This window comes from Acartia tonsa, chromosome 13 (assembly GCF_053477335.1).
Source record: "Acartia tonsa isolate MP-2025a chromosome 13, ASM5347733v1, whole genome shotgun sequence".
Lineage (NCBI taxonomy): Eukaryota > Metazoa > Arthropoda > Copepoda > Calanoida > Acartiidae > Acartia > Acartia tonsa.
This window is the reverse complement of record NC_137272.1, coordinates 39,300,818-39,322,969: the sequence shown is the minus strand read 5'-3', so window position 1 is coordinate 39,322,969 and position 22,152 is coordinate 39,300,818. Positions and strand designations below refer to the sequence as shown.

General features: G+C 32.8%; 1 protein-coding gene across 1 annotated transcript in view; it reads right to left on the bottom strand.

The window, feature by feature from the left end:
- Window positions 1-1,572: 1,572 nt before the first annotated feature.
- The window catches only part of LOC145335296 (uncharacterized), a 175,062-nt gene continuing 154,482 nt past the window's right edge, over window positions 1,573-22,152 (bottom strand). The window contains exons 10-12 of the mRNA XM_080181033.1: window positions 20,300-20,366; window positions 12,199-12,293; window positions 1,573-2,137 (exon numbers count right to left, since the gene is read on the bottom strand). Of these exons, the coding sequence (XP_080037159.1) occupies window positions 1,573-2,137; window positions 12,199-12,293; window positions 20,300-20,366 (727 nt within the window). The remainder of the gene's footprint in view (window positions 2,138-12,198; window positions 12,294-20,299; window positions 20,367-22,152) is intronic.

The following is a 22,152-nucleotide window of genomic DNA, read 5'->3' as shown; positions in this document are numbered from 1 at the left end:
AGATAGATAGTTGGATAGCTAGATAGATAGTTGGATAGCTAGATAGATAGTTGGATAGCTAGATAGATAGTTGGATAGCTAGATAGATAGGTTGGATAGCTAGATAGATAGTTAGATAGCTAGATAGATAGTTGGATAGCTAGATAGGTAGTTGGATAGCTAGATAGATAGTTGGATAGCTAGATAGATAGGTTGGATAGCTAGATAGATAGTTAGATAGCTAGATAGATGGTTGGATAGCTAGATAGATAGTTGGATAGCTAGATAGATAGGTTGTATAGCTAGATAGATAGTTGAATAGCTAGATAGATAGTTGGGTAGCTAGATAGATAGTTGGATAGCTAGATAGATAGTTGGATAGCTAGATAGATAGTTTGGATAGGTAAAAAATGTAGACAGATAATTTGGCAGCAACTATATGATTTGATTAGCTAGACAGATGAATAGCTTGATATTCAGATAGATACATATAATAGGATAGATAGATATTTAGATAGATAATTGGATAGCTAGCAAGATATCTAATTGTCAGAATTAAAGAATTAATTGGAGCATGCTAAATAGGCCATGGAAGGAGGGATAGGATAATGAGAGTTAACTTAACTTACAACCCCTTCGCCCCTCCTTCTTTATACTACTAAATGCACATTTTAACACCTTATTTTCGTATAAACATTAATTTATCCTTAATATATCCGTGAATTTCTGTGAATTTAAAACTTTTACAATTGCAAGCCATGGACAATGATATAGCACCCGAATAAGAAAATAATTTTGCCATCAACTTATTTGCTGGTCAAAATAAATTGTTTAGATTATTGCACACAATATTCTAGCTTCTGAAATTATCTCAAACAATATCAAAATACAAATGGGAAGATATATTTGTTTTTCAGTTGTTTATTCCCTGCCCCTCTGTTGCGTATAAGAAATTGCAATTAAAACCCTTTTAATTTGCATATCATTTTCCCCTAGGTTCCAACTGAGAAAATTAAGGTCATAAGATAGATAGATAGAAAGAAAAGTAGATTTAGATAGTTAGATAAATAAAAAAAATGGGTTTAGATAGATTGATAAATAGAAAAATAGATAGTAAGTTAGATAGATAGAAAGATAGGTAGTTAGATAGATAGTTAGATAGATAGTTAGATAGCTATTTAGATAGCTATTTAGATAGCTAGTTAGATAGATAAAGAGAAAAGAGCGCAAATTACGCAAAAATAGAGAAAGTGACGCATTGACACCCCGAAAATTTTGGATTTTACGTCGCGTCGCGTATAAGACGAATCATTTGTTAATGACAGGAACTTCCGTAGTAAAAATATTAGTGAAAGTTTTTTTTGTGGGTGTTAGTTTACCCAAGGAGGGAGTTGGCAATGGGAGATAAATTAATTTAAACCCCCCAACCATTGTAAAATTACTAAAAGCAAAATTTAAAACTTAAGACTTTTGGGAAGACTAATTTATCGTCCATTGTTTTATCCCTGTAATATAAGTTTTACCGAAAGGTGTCAAAGGCCAAACCACGTCATAAGCAAAGATCTTAAAACCTAAGTAGCAGTTAATACCATATTATGTAGCTGCTTTACTAATTAAAATGAAAGATTTTAAAATATTTTCCTGTGAATTTCTAGTGTAGATCATAGAGGTGCTTCCCACGCCGTTCACATGTGAACAATTCACGCCGTTTTGGCCCATCAGACCGCCGCCGCCGCCAGCGGCGGCTGTACAATTCTGATGCCCGTTGAATCCATTCTGCAGCGGGGTTGTGGCACCGTTGTGCAGCGGCGTTCCCGCCCCGCTGTTGCCGTTCATCAACGGTGTCGGCATTTTGCGGTGTGTTGTCATGCTGCCGTTCGGCGTCTGCATACCACCTTGCATGCCAGGCTTTGGATACTGGGGTCCGCCCATGATCGGCGGACCGTTCATGCTTTGCGGCGTCTGCGGGGCGCCGTTGAGGGCTTGCGGAGTGCCGCAACCGCTGCTCCGATTGCGCGCCGATTCGATGGAGCGGACTGACTGAGGGCGGTGTTTGTCCGGGCTTTGGTGGCCTACACCGCCAACAAAGTTACCGCCGAACGGGTCAGGTAGACCGTTGACATGAATGGAGTTGATATTCTCTCTGGTGCGTTTATACCTGAAAAAATAAAACAATTTTTAAAAAGTTTTAGAATATAGTAAATATACAAAAGATCAATATCAATAAAAGAAAAAACCGAGATTTTACAATTATTCTCTAATTAAATATTTTGTATTAATCTGGCATTTTTAGCTGTTTTCTTTTGTATCGTTGAAGTCACCAAAATATTGTGAAAATCAGAAAAGGTTATATTGCAAATTTTTATATACTAAAAATTCTTAGGTAGGAAAAAAATACATTTAGGTTAGTTGAAGCCTTTTGAGGCTATTATCCCACAAGGGAAAGGAATAAAATTTGAAGAATTAAAACAAAATACATTTTAATCAAAACTCATATCTTTAAGTTATTAAATTTCATCAAGTACAAGTTTCTTAAGCTTCAATGCAAGACAAACGGCGTTAGGGGGGGGGGGGGTATTTTTTGACGGGGCGGGGAGGGCGGAAGAAGTGAAGTCAAGATTTAATTACTCGCTTTGAATTGTTTTTCGTGATTTACACACACACACACACATACACACACACTAACATATAAAAAAAACAAGTAAGTGATTATTCGTAATATAGAAGCGAAGCTTTACAATAGAATAGTTTACAAAAATTAAAAAAAAACATTAATATTTTTTTTACAAATATTCGATGAAATAGGGATTGAACAATGGATGATAAATTGATCTTCTTTCTGATATACTAGCTGCTGAGCCCTTGGCAACTATGTCATTGTGTTAGAAAGGAATGGGAGGGGGCAAAAAATGGACTAAAACCTGCCCAGGAACTATGTAAATCTTCCCTAACAAAGAGAACTCAATCGGTTGTTGAAGATTTAAGCTACAGACAAAAAAACCTTGCTACCTAACATTATTTGACAAAAACATTCAAATCTTTTATATTTACAAAATCATCATAGAATAATCGACGATAAATTAAAATTCTCTGTAATATTTGCTATCTGTAGCTAGATAAATTTGGTTTAATAAGAACGGCATATAATACACATAGAGTAGATTTGCTACTCTACAGATACACACACACACACACACACAATAATTATGAAAAAATTTAAATGACTGTATTTGTACAAACCAAATGTAGAAAAAAATTATTATTTCACAGAGAGATGAAAATTTCAGTATTATCCCTTCAACTTCGTTTGTATATTCGGATCATATGAAGAAAATGAAGTCATTCCTAAAAAGGACAGAAATTCCCTTCCTTGGGTATAGGAAGGCTATTTACTTTCCTTTTTCTTACAAATTCTCTGTAAGGAAGGTGATTTCTGTCCACTATCTTACAAATTCTCACTAAAGGAAGGTGACCTCTGTCCACCATCTTACAAATTCTTCCTAATTCTTAGAAATTCTTCCTTTTCCTCACTATTACAACTATGCTTAATAAATCTACCTTATTTACCCAAATTCTTACTTATTCTCAGAAATTCTACCTTAATTAGACAAATTCTCCCTTATTCTAAGAAGACCTACCTTATTCAAGGAAATTCTTCCTTATTCTAAGAAAATCTACCTTATTCCCTCAAATTCTTCCTTATTCTAAGAAATACTTCCTAATTCTATGAAAATCTACCTTATTCTAAGACATTCTTCCTTATTCTAAGAAAATCTTCCTTATTCTAATAAGATCTACCTTATTCTAAGAAATACTTCCTAATTCTATGATAATCTACCTTATTCTAACAAATTCTCCCTTATTCTAAGAAGACCTACCTTATTCTAGGAAATTCTTCCTTATTCTAAGAAAATCTACCTTATTCCTTCAAATTCTTCCTTATTCTAAGAAATACTTCCTAATTCTATGAGAATCTACCTTATTCTAAGACATTCTTCCTTATTCTAAGAAAATCTACCTTATTCTAAGACATTCTTCCTTATTCTAAGAAATTCTTCCTTATTCTAATAAGATCTACCTTATTCTAAGAAATACTTCCTAATTCTATGAAAATCTACTTTATTCTAAGACATTCTTCCTTATTCTAAGAAAATCTACCTTATTCTAAGACATTCTTCCTTATTCTAAGAAATTCTACCTTATTCTAAGACATTCTTCCTTATTCTAAGAAATTCTTTCTTATTCTAATAAGATCTACCTTATTCTAAGAAATACTTCCTAATTCTATGAAAATCTACCTTATTATAAGACATTCTTCCTTTTTCTAAGAAAATCTACCTTATTCTAAGACATTCTTCCTTATTCTAAGAAAATCTAGCTTATTCTAAGAACTTCTTCCTTTTCCTTACTAATTCTCTCTTATTTTCAGATAACCTAGCTTTTTCTAAGAAGTTCTTCCTTAATTCCCCTAATTCTTCCTTTTTCTCAGATAATTTTCCTAATTTATATTTGGATATCATAACTGAAATAGAGGTATAGAGAATATATAAATTTTGCCTTTTCCCCTTCCTTATTCTCTCAAAATCTTGGTTTTTCTCACATATATTTCCTTATGTTTATTGGGATATCAGAACAACATGTGTAGGATAAGTTTGAGTTGTATCTTTTGACCTGAAATGTTTGTTTGTACTTTAGAGGTGAATGTTCATAAAGTACATTTTAATAGGAACCCCAGTCAGAAGTATGAAATTATCTTAAGAAATAATAGAAAATTCAGTATTTTTTTTTGGTTGTATCTTTTGACATTTAGTGTTTATGTTTTTATTCATAAAATTATTAATAATATTAACATAATTTTGCAGAGAAATAAACCTAATAATAACAGGATAACAGAAAAAGACAAGTAGTCTTTACAATCTTTCTCTAGCCAACACATAAAATATTAGACCAAGACCAAAAAAGTAATAATTTCAAAACAAATTAAAATATTTTGTATATTGTACTGATAATTTTCTTCAATAACTATATGTAATTATCAATCCTTTTATAAAAGTAACAGGATGTTTGTCTGAGCTCCCAAGAAAAATTGCCTAAAGAAAAAAATTTCCCCCCTAACCATCAGAAAAAAATCTTTTCCTTTTCAAAAATAAAATCCCAGGCTTAGAGTCAGACATTTTTATTTGATTAATTACCCAAAAAGTCCATAGAAGCCTCTAGTGGCGTAGCTGCTAGTCTCAACCAATGTAATGTTTTTTTTCTTCACATTCCTATTTATGTGGTACAAACTCTATAGAAAGTTGGCAACTTATTCTTTTCGTCAGTAAATTCAAACAGCTGATAATTATGAAATCAATTCAAGGGCAATTAGAGTGGGTCAATTTTCAAATTTTTTTTTAAAATTTTAAATTCACCACAATGGATTTATTATTACTTAGATCTTACACGAAACATTTCATGTTATATAATAGAGTGAACTCTCTTGCGGGCTAAAATAACGATCTTCCCCACCCAATTCTTTACCCTATTCCCTCCCCTCCTAATGGAAAAATGGTACACCAAATAAAATCGAAGGGAAATTGCAACCTAAACTAACTAAAAATTTTCTCCTGTGATAATATCCACGTGAATAAATATAGAATTAATTGGAAGTTGAACCATAATTTTGTATCCTCTTAAAATATCATTGTTGTAGATGGTTAAAACATTATCTATCCCCTCTCCCCTTTACCCTATCTCTTTTCCTTCTTTATGGTGAATAAACTGACCAATAAACAGGTTAGCAACTTAATTTGGCGACAACTTTTCTATGTAACTCTATGTCAATAAGATAGGGTACTTATAGCTTTAAAAATCGAACCATCCTTATAAATATTGACCCAACTCGACCCAATTTGTTGCTTTTAAAGACCAATACTAAAATCTAAATACAAAAAGTTTTGACATTAAGAAATATTTTATTTTTGGTATTAAGTAATATGAATATTAAGAAAATTCATAATCCTTTATATCTTTTGAACATATATTTATAATTATAAAAATATCCGAAAATCAACAATTCTTTAGCTCTGATGTTGGTCATCACTCATCCCCTCACTAACCCATATGTTCTATTATTCATTCCGCAAATATGCTATTAACAGGGATCTAAAGGGATAAGACACTTGCCGATAAGTTGATGTAAATCCTCAATGATTAAACATAAAATTATCCCTTCTGTAAGTTATAATTGGTGGTTAAATCGTTTACTATTAACAGGGATCCAAGGAATAAGACAATTGCCGATAAGTTGATGTAAATCCTCACTGATTAAACATAAAATTATCCCTTTTGTAAGTTATAATTAGTGGTTGAATTGAATCATTAATGGACAGGACACTCATTTTAATGTAAAAACCAATAAAATTCAATAAAAGTTTTAAGTCACTGAATAAGGAAACGTTATTATAAAACTTTGGGGACCAGTGCAGTGTAATAAACAGCTCAATATTCACTCCCTCCCTGGATTATTACAGAGTACACTAAGTTTTATTTTAACAATTTCTTATTTATGGGCTCAACAACTTTAGTGACTTTTTATTTAATTAATTAAGTAAATTGATTTATCATCCATTGTCCTATCCCTCTTAATTCCTGATTATAGGTTGATTTCTCTGTTTCGGCATGGGACAAGGACAACATATCAAAGACAATTTATAAATATAGAATATGTAATATAAAAGTTTTTTTAAAATAATTAGATACCGCTGAACCGATATGGTTCACTTTTACACTGTAGCTTCTCATAGATCATGAGAAGGTTTAAAGCTATTTTGAGAAGGGTACCACCACCCACCTTGAAAAATATTACTCCTTTACAAAAAATTTTAATTTAAAATAAAAAAAAACAGAAATGAAAAATGTGGGGATGAGTATGATCCCCCCCCCCCCCACCAAAACAAAAAAAATTAACCCCCTTCCCTTCATTTTTTTCACTTTTTCATTTTAAACTACTATAGAAAATGGAGATATTAAATTCAATTCCCACCACCTAAAGTGCCCCTAAAAGTGTCTCTAGGAGCGTAGCCGCTAGTTTGAAATAAAACACTAACAATATAATTAACAATATAATTAATTATCCATTAAAATTCTTAAAATTCTAAATATACATAGTCTATGGTCTTATTTTAAATGTATGTCTGTGGGTTTGTGTTCGTTCATGAAAAATACACGCCCTCCCTTACCATGTAGGCGGCCGTGTTGCGTCAAATTCTTGTCCAGGCTAGCCAAGCTGACGGACGTTTTTTTTCTAATTTCTAAAAGCTACCTTTTTTATAAGAATATTTTTTTAATCTATAATACAAAGTAGAACGATGTCTGTCCGTCTGTCCGTCTGTCTGTCCGTCTGAAGCTTAAGATCTCAGTAACCACTGAACCGATTGGGCTCTACTCTTCAGGGAATATACCTACTGGTCCTGTGACGGTTTTAAGCTATTTTCTTGGGGGGTGGGACACCCCCAACCCCCCCAAAAAATGAAAAATACCCCCCCCCCCCAAAAAAAAATTTTTTTTTACTTTTTCTTTTTAAATCTAATAAAATACGAAAAATTAGGTTGATCAAACCTCTTGGGGCAAAGCCCCTAGAGGCTAGGGGCGAAGCCGCTAGTATTATATATAGAAGCAGTATGGTTCTTCATTACTGTTTAGCTTCTTATAAGACAAAGGAAGGTTTATAGCTATTTTGGGTGAGAGTACAAACACATTCTAAAGAGATATCTCCCCTAGGAAAAATCTCCCCCCCCCAAAAAAAAAAAAATAGAAACCCACTAAAATTAAAGAGGTCTCTAGGGGCTAGTTTGTCATTAAATTAAAAACATTCTTATTTTTCACTCTTAAAAAAAGCTAGCTTTTTTATTTGGATGAAAAAATCTGATCTACATAAAATTATTGCACTGTTCTCATCTCCTGGTAGAATATGAAGAAAATAGTAAGGTTTTTCTGTCTGAAGCTTAAGATCCCAGGAATGGTTGGTCTAATTAGCAAGAATTAGCTAAATTATCTGAGACAAAGGAAGGATAAGTGATGAGAAGGAAGACTTTGAGGGAATAAGGTAGATTTTCTTAGAATAAGGAAGAATGTCTTATAATAAGGTAGATTTTCATAGAATTAGGAAGTATTTCTTAGAATAAGGTAGATCTTATTAGAATAAGGAAGAATTTCTTAGAATAAGGTAGGCTATCTGAGAATAAGGAAGAACTAGGAGGTATTGGGTTAATTTTCTTATAATTAGGAAGATTAAGTGAGATTTAGGAAGAGATTTTCTTAGAATGAGGAAGAATGTCTTAGAATAAGGTAGATTTTCTTAGAATAAGGAAGAATGTCTTAGAATAAGGTAGATTGGGTATAGTCCTTTTCACGACATCCCTCCATAAGGAGCGATTCTTCGTATTTTTCACAGTAGCTTTTCTCCTATTTCTAGCCCCTGCGGGGGGCTCTAACCCTGCGGGGCCAATTACCTAACCCTGTGGGGCAATCACCTAACACAATATAACCTAACCTAACCTAAAATAACCTATAAAAAGCCATTTTAAAAATATGAAGAATCGCTCCTTATGGAGGGATGTCGTGAAAAGGACTATACCCGGTAGATTTTCTTAGAATAAGGAAGAATGTCTTGGAATAAGGTAGATTTTCTTAGAATAAGGAAGAATGTCTTAGAATAAGATAGATTTTCATAGAATTAGGAAGAATGTCTTAGAATAAGGTAGATTTTCTTAGAAAAAGGAAGAATTTCTTATAATATGGTAGATTTTCATAGAATTAGGAAGTATTTCTTAGAAAAAGGTAGATCTTATTAGAATAACTAAGAATTTCTTAGAATAAGGAAGAATGTCTTATAAAAAGGTAGATTTTCATAGAATTAGGAAGAATTTCTTAGAATAAGGAAGAATGTCTTAGAATAAGGTAGATTGTCATAGAATTAGGAAGTATTTCTTAGAATAAGGTAGATCTTATTAGAATAAGGAAGAATTTCTTAGAATAAGGTAGGCTATCTGAGAATAAGGAAGAACTTAGAGGTATTGGGTTAATTTTCTTAGAATTAGGAAGATAAAGTGAGATTTAGGAAGGTGATTTTTATCCTCTTTTTCAGATATGTGAGAAAAAGGAGAGTGATTTTTGTCCATATTTGAGATATCTGAGAAAAAGGAAGATGATTTCTGTCCTTTTTGGAAGGGAATTTCTGTCCTTTTTAGGAATGACTTCATTTCCTTCATATGATCCGTATATTCTTTCAGCCCCCCTCCCCATATTCGTCATTAATATAGGTATGTTAGAATCGTTCTAAAGGCTTCAAACTTTTCTTAACAATGCTAGTATTAAAGCATGGCAACTCCATGAAAGCTTAATAAATTTTAAATTAAATTATTTTGAAATAATGAATCCTAAAGTGATAAGGAATAATGTTACATAAAACTTGTAATCTTTGAGAGGGAGAAAGGGTGGTAAATTAATTTAAAAGCTATAATAGAAATGCAAGAAGTAGGTACTTTTTTAATGTCTTTAGTAGTTCGCCACACATAAACCAGGTAAATATACGACAGAAGACGGGTATAATGGGTTCAATTTACATTCCTTGGAATTCGTAGTCGGATGTATTTTCGTATAATTTCCCCAAAAAATGGTTTAAAAATACTTTAGAAATCTTCAAATATGTTAAAGCCTCAAAAGACACTCTGTTATTTTAAAATAGGACAGCTACTCTATAGTTCAAGTTTGTCCGTTCTTTTGAAAATTAAGGAAAGTTTTATTATTCCAGTTAATATGATCATTATTGACAAAAAACAGCTTTTATTCTTAATATGATTTTTTGCTGCCAAAAAAAAGGTTGTTGGTATAACAGTGTGTTATTAAATGCCATTTACCTTTTCCTACACATACAGACAAACAAAAAGACATCATACTACTCAAAAATATGATAAATTTTAAAATCGTAGAGTGCTTTTAAAGAAATGTGGAAAAATAAGGTATGCCATCGTTTCCGCTTACTGAGTCAGACAGGCAAAGTGTTTCATATTTGCAAAAGTCACTATAGCCAAAAAATAGGGTTAATAATTTGCTGTTCTGATGGCTTCTAAAATGAGAAAAAATTGTCCCTAAAAATTAATGAAATACTACTTTGACACCATATTACTTCGTTAAACGACTTCAAGCCATACAAACAGACAAACCACTAGACCGATGTTTAATAAACAAAGAAATAGTATAAAAGCAGTAGCACGGAATATTATTTTCTAATTGCTGAAAAATGTAAAATCTAAACGACTCTTTCATAGCACAAAAAAATGAACTTTTTGCAGAAGCCATGGAACACTAAAAAAATCTATGTAAAAGCGTGCATGTTTATTACTAGAAAAGACACGAAAAAGGAAAAATATAGGTTTTTTTACTGTGTAGTTTGGGGTCGAATAGGGGCCATATTGTACGTACATCTAAAAAGCGTAGCTTCTATGTATCGCACTTTGTTCGTAACATGTTGGACAAACGGACAAAGATACGAAAGTAAACTTTTTTGGGGCCATCATTGTAGAGGTCCCAAGGGACAAACAAATGACGAGAAAGCACAAATTTTTGAATTGATGGAAAGAATTAAAACTATATGCCTTTAAAAAAAAACATAAAAAATTAACTTCGTCTAAATAATTTTTTTAGCTGATCTACATAAATCCTAATTTATCTTCCTGTAGTATTTTTTTTTCAGAACACCCCTCCCTCCCCTACATTACTCCCCTGCTAAGAAAATAATCAATAAGTCAAATATATAAATGACAAAAAAATCCATAAGATAAAACGATTATCTAGAGCATTTGATAATATAATTATCTTCCACACCGCAGATATTTTATGACAAAGGTCTGTCTGTCTGTCTGTAAGAAAATCTAATGATCATAATACATTGCTCTAACTGATTTTTTTATGACTGATGATAATAAGACAAATGTACAATATTGTTATTTTTGATTGGCAGCAAGGTTGGAGGCGAAATAGTTTTTTTCTGAATGGAATTTCTTGACAGACCGACAATCAGATACTATGGTTATGGAGTAGCTTCGCTTCTAAAAAAGAAACAAATTTATTATTAAGCTTGAATCGGAAACGGAATCTTTTGCAGGGAGGAAAGGACAATAGCAGTTAATTTTTACAAATTTTCCTCTCCCTCACCTAATAGTTACTAAACACAGAATCTTACTAATAAGAATTGAGGAAGATAGTGGGGTGGGCGTTAATTTTTCGTTCTATATCAAATTCCTGAATCGGGAACGGATTTTTGTGTGTTTAAAAACCATTATTATAACATTGGGGTGTGCAATTGTTTTAGCAAATTATTTGTCATATAGAATATCAGCTAAAATGTAAATTAATTAAGCAAAGTCGGTGATGGTTTAATTGTAATGCTACCACCCAAAGGTCTTTACTCTTTAGTGGGGTTGACACTAAAAAAAACTATAACAAGACTATAAACTTACAGCTAATAAAAGTATATTGGAGGAATCTACCCCCCCCCCCCCTAACAAATATAGACTGAGACATATAGTTAGATTTTTTAGAATTTTTTAACGTTTTTAAATAAACGTCACATATGAGGAGGATTAAAGGTTAAGTTTTTGATGATTTAGAAGGTTATATAGCACATATGGTGTGTATGCATTCCCGCATATTTTCACATACTCCTAGTATTTTTTTTCATTTTCTCCATAGATACAATAGCAATAAACCTAAGAAAGTGTTATATTTTAAGAGTTAAGAGTTTTTCTTCACTGTTTTAAACGCACATACTGTGAAATGGGTAAAAAAAACTTTCCTATTTTTTTTTTTATAGAATTGCGTAATCTTTATCCTGTCTTTCTTCTAGACTAATTTATAATTTCTTTCGTAGATTTATCATTATTATGAACATAAATTAGAATCGAAGCACATCCATAAAAAACCTCAATGACAGCTTAGCTCATTTTTCTAGGATAATACCTGCTAGGACACCTGTCATATTAATATAATTATACCTGTTATAATCGCTATTCTGACTTGGAGTCCTGTGCAGGGAGCTGGCAGGATTATAAGAGCTAGGACACCTGCCATTCAAATATAATTATACCTATTATATTCGCTCTTCTGGCTTGGAGTCCTGTGCAAGGAGCTGGCAGGATTATAGGAGCTAGGACACCTGCCATTTAAATATAATAATACCTGTTATACTCGCTATTCTGGCTTGGAGTCCTGTGGAGAGAGCTGGCAGGATTATAGGAGCTGTGGCGCCGTTCTGGAGCACTTGATTTGCTGACCTAAAAAAGAAAAAAATATTAGTTGAAAACACAGAAATTTTGTAAAGTTGTAAGTTTGGACAAACATACTTTTTGGAGGCTAACGAGATCTCTACAACTACTTATAACATCAAATCAGAAAATCATCATCCTATAAGTTTATCTTTTATAGCTTGACCGATAGACTGACGGACTAAGTAATTTATATACATACTTAAAAGATCTTTGCTAAGGAGTCGAAAATCACAATTCCTGACATACAGAAAAAATAAGTTATAGAGTAGCTTCGCTACTTGAAATATAAAGAGAAAGACAAGTCATTACAGAGAGGTCAGAATAGAATGGTTGTACTGTCACAATTCTTTATCTCAAATTTAATTCGCCATATAAAGAATTTTAAATAGGTTTGACCCTAATAAAAGGGGAAATTTATATTTTTATATGAATTATGGGCAGTTTCTCTGCAACTGAAACCAGGGATCTAAGACAATGGCCTATAATTAATGTACATCCCCAATAATAATACACAAAATTTACCCCTTAACATTATGGTTAAAACATTTGGACACTAAACTTAAACTAAATCAACACACATTAAAAGCCCCCAAAGTTATTTTGTTAACAAGTGAGAAAACGTTATTATAAAACTTTGGGGACCAATGTCCCATCTATCCCTGGCCAGAAACTAACACTTGGAAAATGTAAAGAAGGAGATTTCTCGTATTCATTCGAATCCGGTGGATAAGAACCGGTTCTCATCCATACGAAAAAAAACTATGTCTAGCATCGTATTATATCCAGCTGTATACGAATATAAAAATGTAAAATCATAAGATTAAAACCAGTTTTTTTACCCCGTGCCTTCGGCAACTCGGGGCTAAAAAAACTGGTTTTAATCTTATAATTGTACACTCTATATCTGCGGAAAGCGGTTCATAATACGATGAAAGAAATAACTATTCTGTGATCCAAACGTCACTTTGAGAAATTGCATCAAATTATGTTTATAACATGGGTTACAAAGATACGACAATGGAAAATAAAACAACCTTCTCTAACTATGTAATGCGTGAAATTCTATCTTTGGTGGCTAGTTAAAAATATTGAGAACAATATTTTTTCAATCATTATAATATGACAAATGTATGATAAAAAGAACAGAGCTGGATCTTTAAATCGTTTAGTGGTGCGCTAAATCGGGGCGATCCAGTTTACCCCGGTTTGGCCATTGAGTGCCATTGCCGCGCCACTGGGCGCGCTGGTTCGCCCATTCCATTTTGAATTAAAGATTGAAATCTAATAATATCTAGGTGCGCCGAACTGAATCACCCTGATTTAGCGCACCACTAAACAATATAAAGATCCAGCTCAGTAAATAATTATATTCTTTTTTGCTGTTTTGTTGAAACAATTTTAGAAAACATGTTGATGACATCAAGTTACATCTTTGGAAAAGAGATGTGCATTCATTTCCGCATATTATCATATGCATAATAGCTAATAATTAGAATCCTTATATAAAAGCTATAGGTTATATGTCTGTCTCTGTGTACCAAAGGATCTCGCTAACCGCTGAACTGATATGGTTCTACTTTACTTAAGGAAAAATGTATAACTATTCTGACTCCTGAGGAAGGGTACCTTAACACTCTCAACAGAAAAAAAACCTTGAAAAAATGACCTACCCGAAAAATTTGTGTACTCTTTCTTTTAAAACTAAAATAAAAAAAGAGAGGAGGTCGACTTCCTCCCTCCATTTCAAGTGTCCCTAGAGGCATATAGGGGCATAGTCTTTAGTATCATATAACTAAGATAGGATGCTCTATCATGCGTTGAAAGTATATGGGAAGAGGTAGTTAATTGGAGCTCTTGTTATAATATGCAGATCTGAGGTGGATTCTTAAAAGAAGTTTGCCCCACTAATCGCTTAGTGGGGCAAAATTGTTTTCGTGAAAAATCCTCCAAAATAACATTAAAAATCTACAAAAATTAAACAAAATCATAGAAGGGTTATGAACATAAGATTATATTTAATTTTTGTAGATTTTTTATGTGATTTTGGAGGTTTTTTCACGAAAACAATTTTGCAATTTTTTTAAAGAATCCACCTCTGATCAATTAACGCGGAAGGGAATGCACCTCTCGAAAAGGTTAAGATAATAACAAGAATAGATGGATGGGATAAATATGTTTAAATCATAAACAGGATTTTATTGAATTCTTACCGAGATGAGGAACGGGGTAAAAAAAATAGCCTGAAACCGTACCAAGTTAAAAATGGAAATAGCCTAAAATCATCATGTGAAGATCACTTTTGTAGAAGAATTCAATTGGTAAAGTATATAGGACTAATACAATGATACTAAGATATAAGAGATCAGGGGCGTCCAATTTTTTTTTTTTGGGGGGGGTAAAAAATTTTAGGGGGGGGGTAATTCGTGTTTGGGGGGGGGGGGTAAAATGGCGCGCGAAGCGCGCCGAAATTTTTTTTTACCCCCCCCAAAATTTTTACCCCGGGGGTAAAATTTGATTGGGGGGGGTAATTACCCCCCCTAAAGTCTGTTGGGGGGGGGTAAATACTCCCCCCAAATCTGTTGGGGGGGGGGGGTAATTACCCCCCCCAAACTAATTTACCCCGGGGGTAAAATTTTTGGGGGGGGTAATTTAATTATGTAAAAAAAGCACCTACCTAATCTATTAAGTTAATAAGTACTATCCTATAACATAAAGTAGTAAGTAAGGTTTATTTGACTATAGCTTCAGATTTCATTACTTTTAATACTGAGTTCTCCTTTTTAGGAAAGCTTCACATAGATCCCATGATAGTTCCACACTATTATAGGTCAATCCTTTGAGTGGTTTTAGGCTATTTTTCTCCTCCCTTTTTACCCTTTAGAAAACACGAGTTCTTAGATGCTAAGGGCGCCACTACTATTCAAATATATAGTAGTATCTCATTCTTTAGAACATAAAAATACAATAATTAACTCACTAACCAATGAACCAATATGATTATACTTTAAAGTGAAGCGTCTTATAGGTGCTGGTAAGTTTTATAACTAGTTTTGAGACACCCTGACATCCTCCCAAAAGAAATCGCCTATAGAAATTCTTTTTCATTATTTAATGAAATATTTAATTTAGTTAGGTATCTATTTTATGGAATCTTCAGTGCTTTACAATTACATCATAGATCCCCGGGATGGTTTTAGCCCTTATAAAGGCCCAAGCAAATAAAACATGATCAAACTATTAAATTTTTTGTTATCATGGTCTTCAAGATCTGATTTAATTGAAACATTAGGATATACTTTTCATTAACTATTAGGAGACCAAACGAGGAACATAAAATATATTACACCTCAAGGCTCGAGTCACACTATGACTTTTTTTAGGGGGGGGGGGGGCAGGGGATTACTCCCTCCCCCCCCCAAAAAAAATTTTCAGTAAAATTTTTTTTAAGAACATTCAATTTCGGGGGGGGAAAATACCCCCCCCAAAATTTTTTTTTTAAAGAACATTTATTTTGGGGGGGGTAATTACCCCCCCCAAAATGGTTCGGGGGGGGGTAAATACCCCCCCCAAAATCGTTGGGGGTGCCGTAGGCACCCCCAAGGTAGGGGTAATTTTTTTTGGGGGGGGGGATTGTTCAAAAAATTTTGGGGGTGCCTACGGCACCCCCAAAATCGTTTGGGGGTGCCAAATGGCCCATTACCCCCCCCCTTGGACGCCTATGTAAGAGACGGCATCTACAGAGTGTATTCTCCGATTCTTTGTTAACGTAAAATTTTTGGTGAGGTAATAAAATGTTAGTTGATTTAAACCTGCAATAATTTAATTTACAGAATAAGGTAATTTTGTTTAACGTCATTTACAGAAATCTTTCGTCTATTTTTTTCTCCCTTTTGATTCCTGAATTATAAGGCACAAAAACAAATAAACATAAAGACAAGGAAGAAATAGAGCAGCTACGCTACTTATGTGTGTGTGGTCTTCTTACCGAATTATAAAAGCATGATCGCTAAAATAATTTCCAAGTTTTTATCCAAAATGAATGATTTAGAGTTATGACAATTGAAAAAAATGTAAGCACAGTAACGCAGCCCCTTTAATTATTTGATTAAATTTAAAATTGGCTAATTCCTTTTTACCTAACCGTGTCGGGGCTAACCAATACCCATTAAATCATAACCTAGCTGTCATAAAGTAAAAAACAAAGAAACAAAAACTACATACTACCAATTTTTTAAAGGGGGGGGGGGGTTAACACTATAATAATTTGTGCAAAGGCGCTGTATAAATATTGGAAATTTTTCTTATCGTCCAAAAGCACAAAAAATTGTTCAATGAGTTTCGTTACAGGGAATCAGAGATATGGTAATGGACAATAAATTAATCTTCCTCCCAAATTTATGCATGAAATTTTTGTAGCTGTTTTATCGTTGGGGGAAGAAAGGGTTGTAGATTTATTTAACCGCCATTGTCCCCCTCCCTCCCTGGTTTGGTTCCCATGAAAATTTGTGAAAACAAAAAGCTATATACTAGCGTATGATGACTTTATGAGAAATTTTAGCAAAGTTCCTTTTACTTTAAAACAGTCATGACTGACTTATTATCAAAATAACGTTATTTTAGTAACGTTAAATATATATTAAATACATGGCATTTATATAAACTAGCGGCTACGCCCCTATAAGCCTCTAGGGGCACCTAGGATTGGGAAAAGTCGACCTCGTCCCATTTTTAATTTCAAAAGAGTAACAAAAAATATTTTGGGAGGGGAGGGGGTGAAGACACCCTCCCCAAATATAGTTTAAAACCTTCCCAGGACCTATAAGAAGCTTCACTGTAAAGGAGAACAATATCGGTTTAGCGGTCAGTGAGATCCTTCAGGACAAACAAAAAACACTTACTACTTTATATAATAGGATTGACCGTGGCTGACTTTGCAAAATTCCTTCAGAAACGCCCTTCAGACAATCAACCCTTTGATTGCACTACCTTTGTCTGATAGCCCTTAGTCTGTATGGTAATGATTTGTGCCTGTTTTGGTCCTAGGCATTCCTCTAACTCTTTATTTTTCTTTATATATTCTAATAATGTCACGATATTAGTTGATATAATAACAACAACATTTTTTAACACGGAAGTTTAACAAGATTAAAGAGGAAGAAAGGATAAAAAGAAAGACGGTAAAAATTATATAAACAAGAACGACGAATTTCATTTCATAAAAAAGAGAGAGAGAGAGAGAGACAGAGAGATAGATAGATAGATAGATAGAGAGAGAGAGAGAGAGAGAGAGAGAGAGAGAGAGAGAGAGAGAGAGAGAGAGAGATAGATAGATAGATAGAGAGAGAGAGAGAGAGAGAGAGAGAGAGAGAGAGATGGATAGATTCCCATATGTGATTATGTGTAAGAAAGAAACAGAGAAGAAAATAGATAAATAAATGGGAAAAGAGATAAATAGCGAGAGAGATAAATGTATAGATGGAGATAGCATGATGGATAGATAATAGCTAATTAGATAAAAATAAAAACACAGAAAAATAGATAAAGAGAGAGAGAGAGAGAGAGAGAGAGAGAGAGAGAAAGAGAGAGCATGCGAAAGAGAATTAACGAGAAAAGGAAGGAAAGGAAATAAGTCAAAAAAATATACATTAAGAATTGAAAGAAAATAACACTTATAAAGATGCTACGCAACTAAAAAACCGATTTGTATAGAGAATAATACCTTCAAATTTTGCCTTTTAGGCGAGAGTGAAAAATTTTAAGAAAAATGTTTTTGTATACCCATACATGTTTTCAAAAAAGATTTTGTTTGTTTTCCTTTTTAGTTTGTAGCAATGCAAATGTCTGTCAACCTGTCCGTCGGACTGATACTTTTGAAAATTCTTTATATAAATAGACTTATAAATCACATGATTCTTTGGTCCGTTTGGTAATGTCACGTGGGACGTGGAACATGTAATCATCTTATTTAAGACAGAAGTCTAAATTTTTTTGTGAAAGAAAAACATGACCAACAAACATCTTCTTTATAACTCTCTTTGTCCGTCCGTCTGTACTTATAGAAGAGACAACTAGTTACTTTCTTTCAAAGATTTTGATAGTGAAGCTAGGGTTATGTTTAATTAGATCAATAAAATAACACTTTGTCATAAAATCGTAATTTACTATGACGTAGTAACATAGCGAAGGACGTACGGAGGACAAACCTTACTTATAAAGTAGCTACTCTCCTGAAAAATACATAAAAAGGTGAAAACTAAATAAAGACTTGGTCTTCATATGATACTACAAATATTTTCACCTAAAAATTATTCATGTCGTAAATATTTACTAGCTACCGAAGTAGGAATTTCACATTATAATAAAGTCAGTGACTATAAGTTTGATTTTTGCTGTATAATAGAAACTTTTGTTACAAATGAAGCATTGCGAGCATTGATTTTAAAACCTTTGTCTGAAAGCACTAACTAATCAATGCAATGGATGAGTTTAGCCTGTCTATAGACCAAGGCATTCCACACATATTCTTATTATAAAAAGTGTCACACACCTGTCAGAGCAATATACACCCTCCAAACAAGAAGCTGTAGTAAGTTAACGCCCTCAAGTGTTGGAACACCTGGTGTACATTCAATTTCGCATAGTGTTTCATATTTGCACAAAGTCACAATAGCAAATAAAAAATGATGAGATTGAAGCCAAGGTGAATGGGATTGGGCAGTTTGTATAATAATGGATACAATATATTGGGATATTGTGACAAGGTAATATTTGTCATCAATTTAGGTTGCTAATATAGTCATCAGATATTGGTCAATACGTTCCTCCATGGCCAGGAGACTGAATGGGTTAGAGTTATAAGAGAGGGGGACAGGGTGTATCTTTATATTAGCCAGCTGAGAGAAACAATTGAATAGGGTATGCGAGAATCTCTTACAATGTCTACGTATTCCATATCCAATTATTTGCAGTTCTAATAATAATGTGAAAGTAAAGACACACCACTATTTTTATCATTAGAGACAAAGAAAAAGAATAATCATACACAATTTCGCCCCTCAGGCAAAATAAATTGGTGGTGCTAGAAAATCTTCCCCCTCCCTCCGAAGAGATAACGAAATTCGTCAAAATAAGATATGGTAATAATGGTGTCATCTCGGACGCATGACAATAATATTTTGAGAAATGTTAAAGAAAGTAAAGACTTCTATAAAAAGGTTTTGTAATCAAAGTATAGATTGTTAAGCAAACTAATTTTAAAGAGCAAATGAATAATAAGGTAAAAGGCATTGAATGACATTCATTTTGTCCATTATTAAGTAAAATATTATAGGACGAAGATATTTTTTGTAAGGACTAACTTTTTTCAGTTTTTATATTCCTTCTTGAATTGTAAATTATGTTTTGGGGGGTTGTGACTTTTGTAACCCTACCCCCCAAATTACTTTCGACCCACAAAATGGCACAAATTTTCCCAACTAAAAAGTGGGTTTGCGGTTTCACCCCACCCAAACGTTCTCTCTCCCCCCCCCATAAAGATTATTATACCCCCCCCCCTGCTGCTCAACATAAAAAAATATTTTCTTTCTTTTATAAAAACAGTTTATTTATTCATTGTTGACACCTTTTTTATGTCATTTAGGATCTCAAAAACGGTCTACTTACAATGATGAGCTTTTTAGGAAAGCTTGGTATTGTTTTTAGAGAAAAGGTAGGAAAAAGTTATTTTGGTTAACCCAAGTGAAGAAAAAAAGTGTCATAGACGAACAGACCGATGAAAAAAATACTACTTTTAGAATCGTAGCTTTGCTATTCTAAATCTAAAACAAGTCGTGATTTTAAGGGAAAGAGCAATGGAGAATAAATTGATGCACAAAATTACCCCTTTTGTAGTTTAAGATTATTATTTCATACGGTTTGGACACTGTTGGTTTGAAAAAAAACAGCCAATCAAACAAAAAGACGTACAGAAACAAAAATATCGTAGCAAAGCTACTCTATAACTAAATTCTTACCTTTGTAACGTCTTGAGGAGTGTAGGTGGACATCTTGGCTTGAGAAGTTACTGCTTGGTTTAAATTTCTGTTAACATTTTTGTAATTATTTCCATATACAATTTAGTAGGTATTCTATTTTTTTGTTTGTCTGTCTGTCAATGTGTTTGTCCTTTTTCTGTCTGTTCTATCTTTCAGTCAATCTGCCTGCCTGTCTGTCTGTTTGAGTGTGTCTATCTGTCTGTCTATTTTTTTTATTTGCATATCAGTCTATTTATCTATCTATCTATTTGTCTATCTATAAGTCTATTATGTCTATCTATCTATCACTAATTGAAAAGAAACAGTTTTATATTACTCGTTACCGCCCTTTTTTGGTTTACCTCTATGTCAACTTATGGAAGAAAGGGATAGTTGAATATAAGAATTAATTACTTAAAATATATCCCCTATTCCCCATAAAAAAGTGTTTTATAAAATACAAAAAGGCCTCCATAGGGAAGGGGGGAAGTCAACCCTCAAATTTCAATTCATACTATTGTTTATATGGCCGATTTCTCTAAGGAGGAAGGAGGTACCCTCCCCCCAAATGGTTATAAACCTTCCCCGGATCTATTAGAAGCATTACTGTAATGGAGAACTATATCGTTTCAGCAGTTAGCAGATCCTAAACGCAGAACATATCCTTCTACTTTTATAAAGGAAAACAAATATATTCTGGGCGCATTTATTTTTTTTCTTATTGTACAAACTTATCTATCTATCCCTATGGGTTAAACCTATGGTAAGTATCTTAGCAATTTTCTAAAAAAATATATGTTTTTGCAATCCGAATAAAAATTTTATTTGCTATTTTTAACTTTTCAGTTAGTTGTATTATCCTCATAAAATGGCATAAAACCAATATTAAGCCTCCATTTAAACTTAAATCTCCTTAAGTAGCAAACAAATATCCAAATATTTAAAGAATAGCATTTAAAAAAAATTGCAGGAAAGTATAAACATTTGGATATGTACAGGGTGAGTCAGAAAAAACTGAGTTTTCCGATTTTCTGATACAACCAGTAAGAATATGCAAAAAACAATTATAGGTTCTTGTTCTCTATGAAAATATACATCAAACTTAGAAAAGGTATTTTTTAATATCTCTGAAAACAACAGAGCTTTTTAGAGCATAAAGATTTCAAAAAGTGTGTGTGATGACTTTTTCAGCCATTATTTTATACTTTTTAGGTAGATTTATTTATAATAAAAAATGTCTACCATTCTAAAAAGGTAAACAAACATATTTTTTGATTATTAAAATTTTTATTCAACAAATTGTAAATATTTAACATCTTAAAAATACAATTTATTAAAATTAAATTATCACATTATAAATCAAACGTTTTGTTGTAATCTATTGTTAAGATTTAATACCCCATGACCGGAAAACCAGCTCATGACCGGAAATATTTCATCTTGTTACCTAAATTCCTCCCCCCCCTCCCCCTGAATCTCCTCTATATTTGGTGCAAGACTGGATTTAATCTCCAGAATCTCCGCCCCCTTTTGACAAATTATACTTGTGTGTTATAATCCATCATAATAACTTCATTTAAATAGGGTAGGGTTTCTAAAAGGCTTTTTTATTTTAAAAATTCAAACCTTGATAACTTTTTTATCTTAAGAGATTTTTTTGTCAAATAAAAAGGTATTTTTTTCTTTTTACTATAAGCTACGTTATTATAGAAGATTCTTTTAAACCACATGCATCACAATCAAAAAATATGAAAAATGACAAATTGCAGTATTCTAAAAATGCTTGTGTGAGGAGCCAAAAAGCATTTCACCTTTAAAACTCATTAAAGTACTTTTCTTAGACCTTATTCTAA